Source organism: Emiliania huxleyi, assembly GCF_000372725.1.
Source record: "Emiliania huxleyi CCMP1516 chromosome Unknown EMIHUscaffold_154, whole genome shotgun sequence".
In the NCBI taxonomy this organism is placed as follows: domain Eukaryota; phylum Haptophyta; order Isochrysidales; family Noelaerhabdaceae; genus Emiliania; species Emiliania huxleyi.
Genome location: NW_005201047.1, coordinates 262,329 through 276,366, shown reverse-complemented (window position 1 = coordinate 276,366; position 14,038 = coordinate 262,329). Strand labels below are relative to the sequence as shown.

Below are 14,038 nucleotides of genomic sequence, written 5' to 3'. Positions count from 1 at the left end.
CGGAGGTGGGGGAGCGGCGGGCGCGGCGGGCGCGGAGCATGCGGAGACTCGCGCGGGAGGCGGCAGCGGGCGCCGGCGGCGGATGGGGGGAGGGGAGCAGAGCGGTGGTTGCGGGTTTGGGATGGGGGAACAGAGTGGCGGCGAAGCGTTTGGTACAGCTGCGACTGCCACGCAGGTCCCGGAAGCGGGCGGGCGGGGGGAGATGTGTGTGGGGTGGTGTTGGTGGTGGTGTGGGGGATGTGGGGGGTGTGGGCTCGGCGGGCGGGTGCGCACCAGCATGTCGGGGTTGTCCCAAATCTCCTTCTCGTACACCTGTGGCGCGCGCGCAGGGAGGGCGTGTGCGCGCGCCGGGCGGACGCGGCGGCGACGGCCGAGCGCGCGGGCTGCGCAGAGACAACGACGACCAGGCGCGTGCGCGGGCAGTGAGGGCGTCGCCACCTTTGGCTGCGAGAGCGGGTCGTCGGGGATGCCCTCCACGACGAGGTCCGGTGCAAAGTCGGTGTGGTATTTGGGAGGGGTGAAGCCCGCAGCCATGGCCCTCTGCGATCCCGCAACACGCCGCAACGGCCCAAGCGCGGCTCGTCGCGCCGCCGGGCGAGCTGCCCGCGCCAGCATTTTTCACCGAGCGCTGGGCTGGAAAGACGACCCAAGAGACCTCGCGGGGCGAGAGTACATCTTCGCATGTCGAGGGTCGCGCCGCCGATGCCTGCCTCGTACCGCGACGGTCCGCGTATGTGAGCATGCCTCCTGACCGCCACGGTCACGGCCGCTGCGCTCCGGACAGGTTCGTTCGACGCGCTCGACCGTGATCTGGCTCGGCGGCCGCCGCTTTCTTTGGCTTCGTAGAATTCTTTGGCGTCGAGCGCCCGGTGGTGAGCGCCTCTCACGGCCTTTCCAGCAGGCCGTTCGCTGCCCCGGCGCAGCCGCACCGACCCCCACGGCCCGCCGCACGCGCGCAGGCGCGGCTCGCGCACCTTTCTCGAGGCTGGCACCGCCGGGAGAGAGAAGATACCCGCCCGTCGCACCAGCAGTGACGAGGGCTTCCGTGACGCTGACGCTCACGTCAGAGCACAGGCAGGAGGAGGAGCGGCCACGGCTAGACATCGAGCGCTTGGCAAGTCGCTGCAAGCGCGTCTCAAACTTATGCACGTGACGTGATTGTGATTTCGGAATTTTTTTGAGTCCGTCACAGACCCCAAACCGCACCGCGGCCGCGCACGCGCCCACCGCCCCGCCTAGGCCGGAAAGAGAAGAGGGGATGGCTGCGGAACTGGGAGTTTACCTTGTGGGACACAGGCCTCTCAGTTCATTCACGAGGTGAACCGTGAACCCGGTTCATGAACTAGTTCGCGGTGCCCGTTGGACGCGCAGTGCCCGGTTTTTGCTAGGCAGAGGCGCTAGTGGGCCATGTGTGCGCGAAAATGCCGAGCGAGACGTCTGTGAGAGGCTGAGGTGCGAGCCCTGGAGGCCCTGGGGATGGGGGGAGACTACCCGCGGGCCTATAGAACTAGGCCCGCGCGCAGGGGGGTGGGACATTGAGACCGGCCATGAATGAGTGCGCGACACGCATGTTGCTGATGTTTTGCGCGTCGCCACAGACGGCGGCGCGCGAGAGCTGTTGCGAGTGGTGCTGGGCGAAGCCCCGGGCGCTGCCGGAGGCTGTGCCGTATTCAGTGCGGTCGGGGGGCGGGCCGGCGCTGCGGGGTGATGTGTCATGTGATCTCGTGAGTCGTGTATCACGTATGTGGGGTCGTAGGTTGAAGGTTCGAAAAACTTGTATGTGTAGGAAGTGGAACCAGTCGATTGAATTGCCTTGAGGGGGATAACACAATATACAACGGACGTCGCGGGGAAAAGTGGGCGGGGGCTGCGAGACAGCACATGAACAGGAATGGGGGAAAAGTGGGCGGGGGCTGCGAGACAGCACATGAACAGGAATGGTGACGGACAGTTTTTGGACCGCCAAAAGTAGTGGACAAAGGGGCGGGGGCGGATGTGCACTTGCTTACGCAGTTGCGTCTCTTACGGTGGCGCCGACCCGAGGACCTCGCATCCAGGCACGTTCCAAGCTTGTGTCACGTCCATCCCCGACTTATCCAAGGACCTCGAGTCGTTGCGTATCGCGTCCCAAGCCTCGGAAAGTGGCGGCCAAGGCGCGTTCCAAGGTTCCGGGCCGTCTTGCGACACAGATGATTGATTGCAAATCTCAGGCGTGACATCGTAAATGCGAGGGCATGTCGCCGCCCGTGTCTTCGACCCCAACGGGTACAGATGGCATGCGAGAAATATGCCGGTCCAGTTTGCAAACTGGTGGTGCGTGTGCGGCTCATGATGATTTCCTTTTTGCATGTTGGCAAAGACTTTGTTTGTCGCATTCATGCCCCTGAACCAGGCATACGAGCATTCCGGCGTTGTGCAGTGCGGGCTCTTCTTTGTATGAGATCTGTTATCGCCATTCGCGGTAGGGAAGACTGTTTGAGCTCTGTTATCGCCATTCGCGGTAAGGAAGAAGGACGGTTTATCGTAAGACAGGTTGTGTTGCAAATCGTCGCCGCCGTGAGAGAAGACCGTAGCCTTGATGTCGACACTGAGGGTGCTATTAGCGTCTTCGACAAATTTCGGCAGGTGGTGGGCTCCTGCGGAGTGCCCCATTGCGCCGACATTATCCCAGTCAGCCTTCAACGACGGGTAAAGTAAGGTAAGGTTCGCTCTGGCCCACTCCATGGCGATGAGCAGGTCTTTGTCCCTCAGGCAGTATTTTTTGTCTTTTTTGTCGTTTGGCTTGTACCCTCCGTCGGTTTCGGGCGCAATGACGATAAGGCATTCCATCGCAACGGTCGCTAGCCACGCGTCATACCCTGTCCCATTCACATCGGGTGGTTTGTGCCTGTAGCCGTTGGTGCCACGGTGAAACATGACCACCGGGTACTTTGTGGTAGTGGGCAGCGGCCCCGCTGGATAGAAGATCTTCGTCTTGGTCGAGCCATTGCCGCACGTGTAGTTAACGTCGTCGGGTAGAAAAAATTCGTCTTGGATGATGCTGCACGGTGTCTGAAGAGGAGGAGGCGATGGAGGAGGCGATGGAGGAGGCGATGGAGGAGGCGATGGAGGAGGCGATGGAGGAGGCGATGGAGGAGGCGATGGAGGAGGCGATGGAGGAGGCGATGGAGGAGGCGGCGGAGGAGGCGAAGGAGGAGGCGAAGGAGGAGGCGAAGGAGGAGGCGAAGGAGAAGGAGGAGGAGGCGAAAAGCACTCGCCGATGCAGTCGAGGCGCAAGTGGATCGTCGTGCAGAAGAGGCAGCGAATCCCCGACAGAGGGCTGCAGGGGCAGGACTTGCTCGAGGCTGCGTCCTCCGACTCGCCGTGGGTCGCCGCGAGCGTGAGAACGAGGAGGAAGGGCTGCTTCATCGTCTGCGTACGAGGAGAAGAGAGACGCGACGCCTTGACGGCCTGTTCGGCCCTAGGTAATCGGAAGGGACTGAAGACGCTGCGGTTATATAATTTGCAGCTTGGCGTCCTCCTGGTCCAAGAGAGACCTCGAGAGAGCGTGCGTGTGCCTCTACTCGCCAGGTGTGGGTGGCTACTCGCCAGGTGTGGGTGGGTGGGGTGGGTGGTGCTTGGTGGTGTCTCTCGCGATGGTGCTTGGTGTCTCTCGCGAATGGGGGCTGAAGCACTTGCTGAAAACCCACCGTATACGTCAGTGGCGAGGGCCGGGCCGGGCGGCCTGCCCTAGGCGAGCGTTTTCGATTTCGTCGGCAGAGTGTGTGGTGTCTTTGGTGAGGGTATTGTTCCGGATAATCCCACGCCCTTTTAGAATGCCTCTGTTTGCAACGTCCACTGCCTTCGACTCTTGCCGACCTATCGTCCCTCCCCTCTGATAGTACCCCCGATTTCCCGCTGATGCCATCGTTAGAATACCTCGCTGCTCCGCAACATCAGCTCCTCCGGCATTGGAAGCCACCCGAGTAAGCACACGAATATTGTGAATAGACTTGACATCAGCCATCTTGTAGTTTATCGCGCCAGTCTCCGGAAATCCGAGCGTCACGTATGGATCTCTCTTGTCATCAACCCTGTTCCAGCTCGTCAAGTCGTTGCCTCCCCCACTCGGCAGAACTATCCCCCACCTCCCTTCCACATCCGTTCCATCCCACTCCTGCACGCTCACCCCTGATTTTGCTGCTCCGTTTGGAATCCCCTGGATTAACTCGCTCGCTACCCACCCAGCAGCTGTCGCCCCCTCCAGCTTGATAGGTCCCCACACCCCTGTGAAAGCATAACTCGTGTCGTCACAGTGCGCCTTGACACCCACACTCCTCCGTAGCACTTTCCTCGCAACCATCACCTCACCAGGCATCATCCTTGAAATGAATCTTGTCTTGAGCTCCAGAGGCAAGATGGAGAGGATTGCCGCAGCATTGGTTCCTTGTCCAGTCCCGTTGCAGCACCTGACTCCAACCACCCCTCCCGCAGTCTGTATTTCCAGCTCCATATTCTTCCGCAGCTGTAGGGCTCGACGACCGACAGCCTCAGGTACACCAATTGTCTTCATTCCTACATCAAGTAGCTCAAAAGATATCTGGTCAAAGAACGACACCGCATCCTCGAATCCCCTCGCAGTCTGCAGCCGCCGCGTCCGAGCCACCTCGCCTAGTCCTCTCGAGAACAGGATCACGGAGGCACAGGTCCGACACTCCCGATACCCATTATTAAGCACCGTTCTCCAATCATCCACCTTGGTAGTTATCTCCGAAGTGTACATCCCTTCATCCACTCCCTGATCATGCTGTTGCACTCCCACCGGACGGTACGAGCTTTCTCTCGTTGGGTCCTTTCCACTCTTGAGAATGGGTAGCATTCGCACTGTATGCCAGTCCATCCCTCGCTCACAGTTTTCCACCATTCTCCTCATTGACCCGACCAATATTGACAAGCACCCATCATCCAACCACCTGACCGCATAAGCACTTAACAGCAGAGGCCCCTGGCTGGCATAGTGGGTTGGTTGACCGCTCCACCACCAGCTGGCTCCTCGTTCGAACCCCGTTTGTTGCATCTGTCAATTCATCCCTCCACGCGCGCTCACGCCACGCCCCACGCCCCTCACTGCCCTCAGCCCGCAGCCCGCAGCCCGCAGCCCGCAGCCCGCAGCCCGCAGCCCGCTGCCCGCTGCCCGCTGCCCGCTGCCCGCTGCACTGCTCAAAGCCTTTTTGTATGTCCATCTCTCCATCCATAAACCATTGATCAATCTCCTTTCCCAACCCTCCTCGCCCCTTTGACTCCACCTCTCCTGCAGTCCTCGCTGAACTCCACTGGTATTTAGGCGCTGATTTTGTTGCCTGGTCCCCACGACCTGTCTCCACCCCATTGTTCGTGTTGTCCCCGGTAATTGGCTCATCCTCGATCGCCTCGTACACCCCGTTTGTGCCATCGGACCCTTCGTCGGCCGGGCTCAAAGGAGGCGCTCCGAGAGAGACACCTGCCATCACTGTTTCGGCGAAAAAAAAAGAATCTTTTATTTAGTTATTTAGGACCACCCCCAAAATTAAGAAAGCAAAGCAAAACTCGCACGACACTGGGCACGGGACAGGCGCGCACTGAGAGAAAAGAGAGAAAAACTTCTACGTGGGACACGGCGTGACGGAGGATGTCGTCGAGCAAAGCTTCGAGTGCGAGTGGAGGTCGCTGAAGCAGTGGGCGCAAGCCCTGCCCATGGAGGGGTTGGTGGCGGCGCTGCGGAAGCTCGAGGTCGAGAAGGTGGGCGAGGTCGTCGCCGAGCTACATGGCCGCTTGCTCACGGGGGACGCGGCGCAGCGGCCCAGGCTCGAGGCGGAGGCTGCGGCGACGGTCCTGCGCGGCCTCAGGAAGGTGGCGGGGCGAGTAACGTCGCCTTCGGTGCTAGCTGAGGTAGGGGCGGGGAGGTGGCCACCCGGGGCGCCCATCATGCTGTACAGCGCGCGGCTGGCGGTGGCGGTCGACGATACGATCGAACGAGGCGCTCTCAAAAAAGAAAAACTTTCAAAAACGCCGCCGCGCACGTCCCATTTGCAGACACCATCGACAGCCGCCGTCGAGATGACGGATTACACCCCCAAAGCCGCCCAGGACAAGCAGGTATGATGGCAGCGGTGGGACGCGAACCCAGTTGGCTGTGCTAGTTACGTCCTTGCACTCGTAGGTCAACCACGGGGTTTACGTTCAGCCGACCGAGGACGGGAATTTCGGTCTGGATAAAGACATCGCGGACAACGTGCGGTTGCCACGTAGCCCTATCTCACGACGACCGCTCTGTTGAGCCTCTGCCGATCACGCTTGTAGGCCAAGAAGAAGTACGACTTCGCTAAAGAACAGGAAGTGCGCACGTGGATCGAGAAGGTCTTGGGTGTAAAGCTGGAGGACGGTCTGGGAGCCCTTGAGCTCCAGAAGGTGTTGCAGTCGGGCGTCGTCCTATGCCAGCTCGCCAACAAGATCAAGACAGGCGTCTGCAAGTTGCCTCGGTCAACAACCCAGCCGGCCGTCCAGAGAGAGAACATCAGCTTCTACCTGGAGGCCTGCAAGAAGCTGGGGATGACCGACAACTTTATCTTCATGACTGACAACCTGTTCCAAGATCGTTTGGTCGAGCTGGCAATGATGTCCGTGATTAACAACCTCTGCGAGCTCAAGAACATTGCCGAGAAGTCCAGCCCGGCCGCGTGATGTCCTTGCTGTATGGCAGGTCACAATTGCACGCCGAGTGGATACGGCGAGATTTGACTCCAGCGGCTTGCTTTTGAGGCCCTTGTTTCGGAGATCCAGTGTCGATAAAAGAGAAGACTGGGCAGAGAGAATGAGGGAGAGGTGGGGGGCGGAGACCATGAGCAGGAGGGTAGACACCGCGCGACCGCGCGAGCGCGCCGCGGGGCAGCGCGCAGCGGGCTCTCCGGCGTCCGGGCTGACTGAACGAAACCCTCGAGGACCCCCCCCCCCCCCCTCCGTGCGGGCTTCTTATACACAATCAAATCCAAATCAACATCTAGAGAGCAGCCGCAACGCGCACTACTCAAAGACTCTCCACATGGACCCATGCCGCGGTGCCACGCACAGGCGCGTGCTCGTACCCCGCACACAACTCCGGACAAGCCCCGCAAGACGACCCTGGACCGACTACTCCCACAAACCACCACACCCGGGGCAGGTAGGGAATCGGGCAGGGGCAGTTGTGCGGCAGTCAGCGGGCAGGCAGTGCGGCAGGGTAGGGGTGCACTCTGTGCACGTCAAAAGACATGTGCAAACGCGCATTGCTCGCCGCGCCGGCGGCGCAGCTCGCGAGCACCAGACGGGCCCTAAGCTCCTCGCCGCCCGCACCCACACCCTCCTGCTCACTGCCCCGGCGCCCACGCCTCGACCTTCTTGGGCAGCAGCTGGTTCGACAGGTCCTCTCCGTGGCCTAGGCAGCCGCGCTCGCCTTTGCCCCAGGTAAAGACGGCACCGGCGGTGAGGGCGAGGCTGTGGTTCTCTCCAGCCGACACAGCGACGACACGCTGGCCAGCAAAGGCCTCGATCTTCTTGGGCAGCAGCTGGCCCTGCGCGTCGCCGTGGCCCAAACGGCCAAGGCCTCCACCGCCCCAGCTCCAGACAGCTCCGTCGGCGGCGAGGGCGAGGCTGTGGCTGCTCGCTGCCGAGACAGCGACGACGCGCCGCCCAGCCAAGGCCTCGACCTTCTTCGGCAGCAGCTGGCCTTCCTCGTCGCCGTGGCCCAACTGGCCAATGGCTCCACCGCCCCAGCTCCAGGCACTGCCGTCGGCGGTGATGGCGAGACTGTGGAAGTTCCCCGCCGAGACAGCGATGACGCGCTGCCCAGCCAAGGCCTCGACCTGCTTGGGCAGCAGCTGGTGCTGCTGGTCGCCGTGGCCCAACCGGCCAAAGTGTCCAAAGCCAAAGCTCCAGACTGCTCCGCCGGCGGTGAGGGCGATGCTGTGGTGCTGTCCAGCCGACACAGCGACGACGCGTTGACCCGCAAAGGCCTCGACCTTCTTTGGCTGCCACTGGTCCTGTGCGTGGCCTAGCTGGCCAAAGTGTCCAAAGCCAAAGCTCCAGACTGCCCCGTCCGCGGTGAGGGCGATGCTGTGGTGCTCTCCAGCCGACACAGCGACGACGCGCTGACCCGCGAAGGCCTCGACCTTCTTCGGCAGCAGCTGGTTCTGCTGGTCGCCGTGGCCCAGCTTGCCCCAGGCTCCTTCGCCCCAGCTCCAGACAGCGCCGCCGGCGGTGAGGGCGAGGCTGTGCGCGGCGCCAGCCGACACGCTCACGGCACGCTCGCCGCCCAGCGTCGACGGGATGCGGGTCGGTGTGTTGAGCTGCGTCACGCCCTCGCCGTGGCCAAGCAGCCCTTGGTTGCCGCCGTGGCCAAGCGGCGCCGAGCCGCACGACGAGAGCCGCCCCTCGCCGTCGATGAAAAGGCTGTGCTGCATGCCTGCCGCCGCCCTCGCCGGCGGGTTGGACTCGTACAGCAGCGCAGCGAAGCACAGCCACCGCACGGCGCAGCCCTCGCCCTCTGGCTGCGCTGGCAGCTCGAAGCCGCGCTCTTGCGCCCATAAGCGGATGGCCTCCACCGCAAGCGAGGCGTGAAAGAGAAGCGAGACGGCCGCGACGCGAGCGATGTCGGCGGGGCTGTTGCAGCGAGAGAGGGCGCGCGCGAGGAGCTCCGTGGGGAGGTCGAGGAGGCTGGTGGGCGGTGGCGTGCCTGGCGAGGGAGCGGCGGTGGTGACGGGGGCGAGGCGGCGCGAGCGGCGGCGCGGCGGGGGACATCGCGAGAAAAGAATAAAAACTATCTATCTCAGCAGACAAGCGAAAAGAATTCTACGAATACAAGCCCCTCTCACAGCAGACTGGCACGAACTAGCACCACAAAAGGCACAGCAGACAACGGCCCCTTATGGGCCGTCGAAGAGGCCGTCATACTCCTCCGGCCTCGCCCCCCCTTCCCAACCCTCCCCTGGCTCAGGCTCCTCATCCTCGCGGCGCGCAGTGCGCACCCCGCCCCGCGAAGACGAACCCTTCCGCCGGCGTGCCTCGCGGGACTGCCGCCCGCTGCCGCCGCCCTTCCCCCCCTCTGCTGCCCGCGCCGCCTTCTCCGCCGCCCGCGCGGCCGCCTTCGCCTCCCGCTCCGCCGCTGCTAACAGCGCCTCCCTCCGCGTGCGAAAAGAATTTTGGAACAAAACTCCCTCGCACAACACTGGGTTCCGGCTCCTACCCAGAAGGGGGTCTGTTGCCTATGCGACTCGCACCAAAACGCCCTACCTACCTACCTATTGCGGGCGCCAATCGCCAGGCTCCGTGCCCCACCTACCTACCTATTCCCAGGCCGCGCAGCGAAGCGAAAAATACCCGTCCCGGGCGCGTTCGCCAGCGCTGCCGACCCGGGCGCCGCCACCCGCGCCCAGGCGCTTGAGAGGCTCAGAGCAGCTTGATGCCGCGCTCCTCGCACACGGCCATCAGCTCAGGCTGCTTCTCGTTGCCCACGTCGCACACGATGGTCGTCCCCTCGCGGGCGGCGACGGCGGCCTGGCGCGTGTAGCCGAGCGTCTGCACGCGAGGGGAGGGGCGATGAGCATTGGACAGGGGAGGGGCGAGTGGCGAGGGTGGCGTCTCGCGCCTTCAAGCTCGGGGCGGCCCCCTCCTTGAGGGCGGCGGCCAGCGCATCGCAGCCCTCGTCGCCGATCTTGTTCTCGCGAAGACCGAGATACTCGAGCCGCGGCGCTGCCCCCTCCTTGCCGAGGGCGGCGGCCAGCGCCTTGCAGCCCTCGTCGCCAATCTCGTTGTCGCCGAGAGAGAGCTGGTCGAGCCGCGGCGCTGCCCCCTCCTTGCCGAGGGCGGCGGCCAGCGCATCGCAGCCCTCGTCGCCAATCTTGTTGCTGCGGAGATCGAGCTGCTTGAGCCGCGGCGCTGCCCCTTCCTTGGCGAGGGCGGCGGCCAGTGCCATGCAGCCAGTGTTGCCAATCTGGTTGTGGAAAAGAGAGAGCGCCTCGAGCCGCGGCGCTGCCCCGCTCGCGATGACCCCTGCCAACTGCGCCGCCTCCGCGCCGCCCAGTTTACTTCGGGAGGCGCTGGAGTAGTACAAATCCATGGGCAGTTCGATGCCGCGCTCCTCGCACACGGCCACCAGCGCCTCGCACTCTGGCGTGCCTCCGACGTAGCAGTACGTGCCGTTTTCAGTTGTTTTCTGGTAGTACACGGGCGGCACCTGCTCCCTGTATATGGCCGCCAGCTCCGTTGTCACCTCGAGCCTCTACAGTAAGCGTGCGTGAGGGGGGTCAAGGAGGGTTGGCGCCAAGGGCTCTTGTACTGAGGGTGAGTCTCCCGCGCCTTCAAGCTCGGGGCAGCCCCCCCCTTGAGGGCGGCGGCCAGCGCCTGGCAGCCCTCGTCGCCAATCTCGTTGTAGAGGAGATTGAGCGTCTCGAGCCGCGGCGCTGCCCCGCTCGCGAGGACCTCCGCCAGCTGCGCCGCCCCCGCGTCGCCCCAGCCGAGTTCGGCGTAGTGCAGCTCGGTCACCTTGCCAAACTGCTCCTCGAAGGCGGCCTCGTACAGCCGCTTGACGAGCGGCTTGTCGTCCTTGCCGTTGGTGAAGCTCTTCGTCTCCAGCTCCGCCGCGAATTGAGACGGCAGGAGAGGAGGGCGCCGGCCGCCGTGCTGGATGCAGTCATACATGAGGCTGAGGAAGTCGTACTCCTTGCCGTCGCGCATCAAGCCGAGGTCGAGCGAGAGCTCCCTGCGCTTGGTCAGGCTCGCCCAGGCGTTCTCCGTGGCGCACCAGCCGCGATCGAAGTACTTGGCCACGTTGGTACCCTCGGCCTGGTCCTCCGCCTTGTGGCCGTCCGGGAAGGAGGTCAGCCGCAGCACGAAAGTGTGCGGGTGGGAGTAGAGCGTGCCGAGGCAGCCCAGCCCCTGCTTGAAGAGCGCGTTCTGCTCCTCGGTGCGCATGACGCCGTTGACGGGGTCCGGGTGCTGGTGCAGCGAACCGAAGTCCCAAAAGACGCCGAGCCGCGACAAGGGTATTTGGCGGTTGCCCAGGAAAAGCTTGAGCACCCGTGCGACGCGGCTGAGATTGGCTCCGCACGGGTCGGGGTGGTCCTTGGTCAGCCACGGGTAGGAGAGCGCGGCAACGGGAAGCGCAGAGTTGCAACTGAAACACGCCTCGACGAGGTCGGCGAGAGAGAGGAAGGCCTCTTTGGGCAGCGCCTGGCGGTGGGTGAGGACGCCGCCCGCCTCGGCGTGGCTGATGATCCACTGCGCGTCGAGGAGGGCGACGGCGCCGCTCGCGAGGACCGGCTCCAAGGAGTCGCCGTTATTTCTGCGCCACATCAACAGCTGACGCTTGTCCACGCCGAGATCGGTGGCGGAGGGGAGGGTGGCGTCCGGCTGCGTCGGCGCGGCGGTGTCGGCGGGCGTCGGGGCGTCGCGTTCGACGGCGGGAGGGCCGGGCAGCTCCTCGGTCGGGGTCTCGACGCGGCTGGAGAAGCAGCCCATGCTCAGAAGGCGATCACTTTGGCAGGAGACGTGCACAGCGTGCAGCAGCGTGAGGTTCGTCGTGAGGTCAGGAGACGTCTCCAGGATTTTTTTCTTTTTTTGAGAGCGCCTTCGAGCACTTGAGCACTGGATAGGGTCGATTCCGCGTGGTACGGGACCCCTCGATCGTCTCGCCCTCCCTCAGGCTGTTCATTGGGGGGGTCATAACAAACACGGTACAGGATCGAGGTGCACGCAGGAGCGGCCGCACACTGCTCGGTCGGTACCCCCCCTGCACACCTAAGCCCATGGCCGACCCCCCCCCCCAGCAGCAGCGTTTTGTTGCTGGGGGGGTCGGGACCCCCCCCCCCCAGGTCGGGACCCCCCCCCCCAGCAGCAGCGCTCTGCCTGTGGGGGGTGCTGGCATCTCTGTACAGACAGCAGCTGTAAGTAGCATGCGTTCGAGTTGCGAGAATTTATGGTCGGCATCAAAATCAGTGGTCTCACCGGCGGGGCCTCCTACTGCCAACCGGGCGGTGCGGGGCACGCCAGCCTCTCTTCTACGCCTCTCGTGCCTCGCGGCGCCTCTGCTTCAAGGAGGGAAGATACGGCTCTCGCAGCCCATCATACGCCGTGGCACAGCGGAGAGCACAGCGGGCTGTACAAGTCCATCGGATAGTGCTCAATATCTTCGCATGCTCGTCGTTGGTGATATCCGCGCGAGGTCATACGCCACAGGCCAGCAATCACTCGGTGATGAGACTATTGATGTAGGTGTTTCCCGCAACCAGCACCCGCGCCCGCCGCCCCCCCCGGCCCCCGCCCCGCCCAGGTGGGGAAGATACAGGAGGTTTTATCAAATCATAGCAGTCCCTCGACTTGCATTCCCCGCCGGCGTGACAAGGATCCCCGCTTTCTCCGCTTCGGAGCTCCTCCGACCGACGCGGGGCGGTCCCTTGGATTCGGGCCCCGCTCCCTCGTTTTCCTGCGCCTGGTCTGTCCCTGTCATGTATGTGTTGCGAGATGCAGAGCTGGTTAGCTGGAGCACAGTCACAGAGGGCTGTCCTCGGTGAGCCGGCGGACTCTTCCGCGCCCCCCCCCGCAAGGCGCGCGATACACATCCTCTTACGCCGATGCTGTCCTCGCCGACGTGACCGTGATTCGAGGCCGCCCATCCCAAACCGCCGTTTTTATGCTCAACCAAGCGAGCCGTCCACCCAGACCGTCCAATCGAGCCGTCCCTCTTTTGCATAACACACACATAAAAAAGAAATTCGTGCTCCTTTCTGTCCTCGCCGTTCGTTGTGTGCCATTCTACACTGTCTCCGTTACATCGGTGTCCTGAGCGTCATCATCCTGTTGTCTACGCCGCTGCTCCGTAGCTTCCCTACCTATCGCCTCCTGCTCCTTCCGCCCAATCGTCGCGCCGCTTTTCGCATAGTCCTCGAGCGCCTGCTCAAACGTGCTGCGGAAGCTCCACTCAAACTCGGCCAGCATCTGCGGCACCATCACCTTGTCCGCCTTGCCCGTGAAGCGCGCCTTCTCGATCGCGCGGCACGCCTCGTCGAGCACCTGCTTTGGCGACAGGGAGCACTCGCGTGCCACCGGCACCGCCCCCGCGATGTCGTACACTTTGGCACGGCTCGCTTGCGCCCTCTGGAAGCGCCTCGGCAGCGCCTTTCCCTTCTCCTCCGCCTGCCTCTCCGCCGCCGTCAGGTGCGCCAGCACCGTCATCGCAACGCCCTGCTCAAAGATGCACCAGCCTCGCCCGCCCTCGCCCTCATACGGCGTTGGGTTGTACTCTCCCGGTCCGAAACCGGTGGTCGCGCCAGGCGGGAGGTCGATGCTGCGCTGCTGGATGACGGAGGTGCCCGTGATGCTCGCGTAGAAGTTCCCCATCACTTTGAGGCCTCGCCCGAACATGGTCTTCTCCTCCTCGGTCTTCTCCTCCCCGTTGGGCCCCTTTTGCGGAAGGCTGCAAAAGTCCCAGAAGAGCCCCGTGTCGCTGGCTTTGGTGTCGTCGGCCGCCGCACTTGCCGCGTCGTAAGAGAGAAAGCGGCGGACGGCGGCAAGGGTGGTGCCATGGGGGTCCGGGTGCAGCGCCGTCAGCCAGCCGTAAGAGAGCGCTAGGACAGACCGGTCGCCTCGCTCGAGCATCGCAATCGCCTCGTCGCATGGCACAAAAGCCTCCTGTGGCAGGTCCTGTCTACGCTTCATGATGACAGCGCCAGAGGCGTCGCGGCCGAGGAACGCGTCGGAGGAGGGCGATGCCAGCCAGCTGCAGCGGAGCAGCCGCACCGAGCCGTCGCGCAGCCGTTCCGCGATCGAGACGTCGATCTTGGAGTCGGCGGCGGAGAGGACGGCGGAGAGGTCGACGTCAGCGAGCGCGCGCCGCATCCGCCGAAGCTCGCGGAGCGAGTAGACGGCGCCGACGATGAGGCTGCCGAGAAGGACTGTCGCCATGAGCACCTCGATGGTCACTCGCAGGGCGACGGGGTCGGCGGGCAGCGCGGCGTACACCATGGCGAGGGCGAGGAAGAGAGCGGTGGCG

General features: G+C 63.8%; 4 protein-coding genes across 4 annotated transcripts in view; 1 reads left to right on the top strand and 3 right to left on the bottom strand.

Moving 5' to 3' along the window:
• EMIHUDRAFT_363787 (hypothetical protein) overlaps positions 1 to 629 on the bottom strand; it is a gene marked incomplete at its 3' end in the record, with an annotated part of 2,075 nt that extends 1,446 nt beyond the window's left edge. The window contains exons 1-3 of the mRNA XM_005786165.1: positions 439 to 629; positions 274 to 312; positions 157 to 158 (exon numbers count right to left, since the gene is read on the bottom strand). Of these exons, the coding sequence (XP_005786222.1) occupies positions 157 to 158; positions 274 to 312; positions 439 to 615 (218 nt within the window). The 5' untranslated portion in view covers positions 616 to 629. The remainder of the gene's footprint in view (positions 1 to 156; positions 159 to 273; positions 313 to 438) is intronic.
• A 1,393-nt stretch (positions 630 to 2,022) lies between these two features.
• Positions 2,023 to 3,408, bottom strand: EMIHUDRAFT_229309 (hypothetical protein; the record flags this gene model as incomplete). The annotated part of the gene is made up of 2 exons (XM_005786164.1): positions 2,023 to 3,040; positions 3,254 to 3,408. 2 exons carry the CDS (start codon positions 3,406 to 3,408, stop codon positions 2,023 to 2,025), a joined length of 1,173 nt encoding a protein of 390 aa, XP_005786221.1.
• Positions 3,409 to 6,055: 2,647 nt separating this feature from the next.
• Positions 6,056 to 7,012, top strand: EMIHUDRAFT_429434 (hypothetical protein). Its single transcript, XM_005786163.1, has 3 exons — positions 6,056 to 6,114; positions 6,179 to 6,250; positions 6,319 to 7,012. Exons 1-3 carry the CDS (start codon positions 6,076 to 6,078, stop codon positions 6,697 to 6,699), a joined length of 492 nt encoding a protein of 163 aa, XP_005786220.1. The 5' UTR covers positions 6,056 to 6,075; the 3' UTR covers positions 6,700 to 7,012.
• Positions 7,013 to 9,438: 2,426 nt separating this feature from the next.
• On the bottom strand, positions 9,439 to 11,508 carry EMIHUDRAFT_111610 (hypothetical protein; the record flags this gene model as incomplete). The annotated part of the gene is made up of 3 exons (XM_005786162.1): positions 9,439 to 9,567; positions 9,602 to 10,232; positions 10,262 to 11,508. 3 exons carry the CDS (start codon positions 11,506 to 11,508, stop codon positions 9,439 to 9,441), a joined length of 2,007 nt encoding a protein of 668 aa, XP_005786219.1.
• Between the last annotated feature and the right edge of the window lie 2,530 nt (positions 11,509 to 14,038).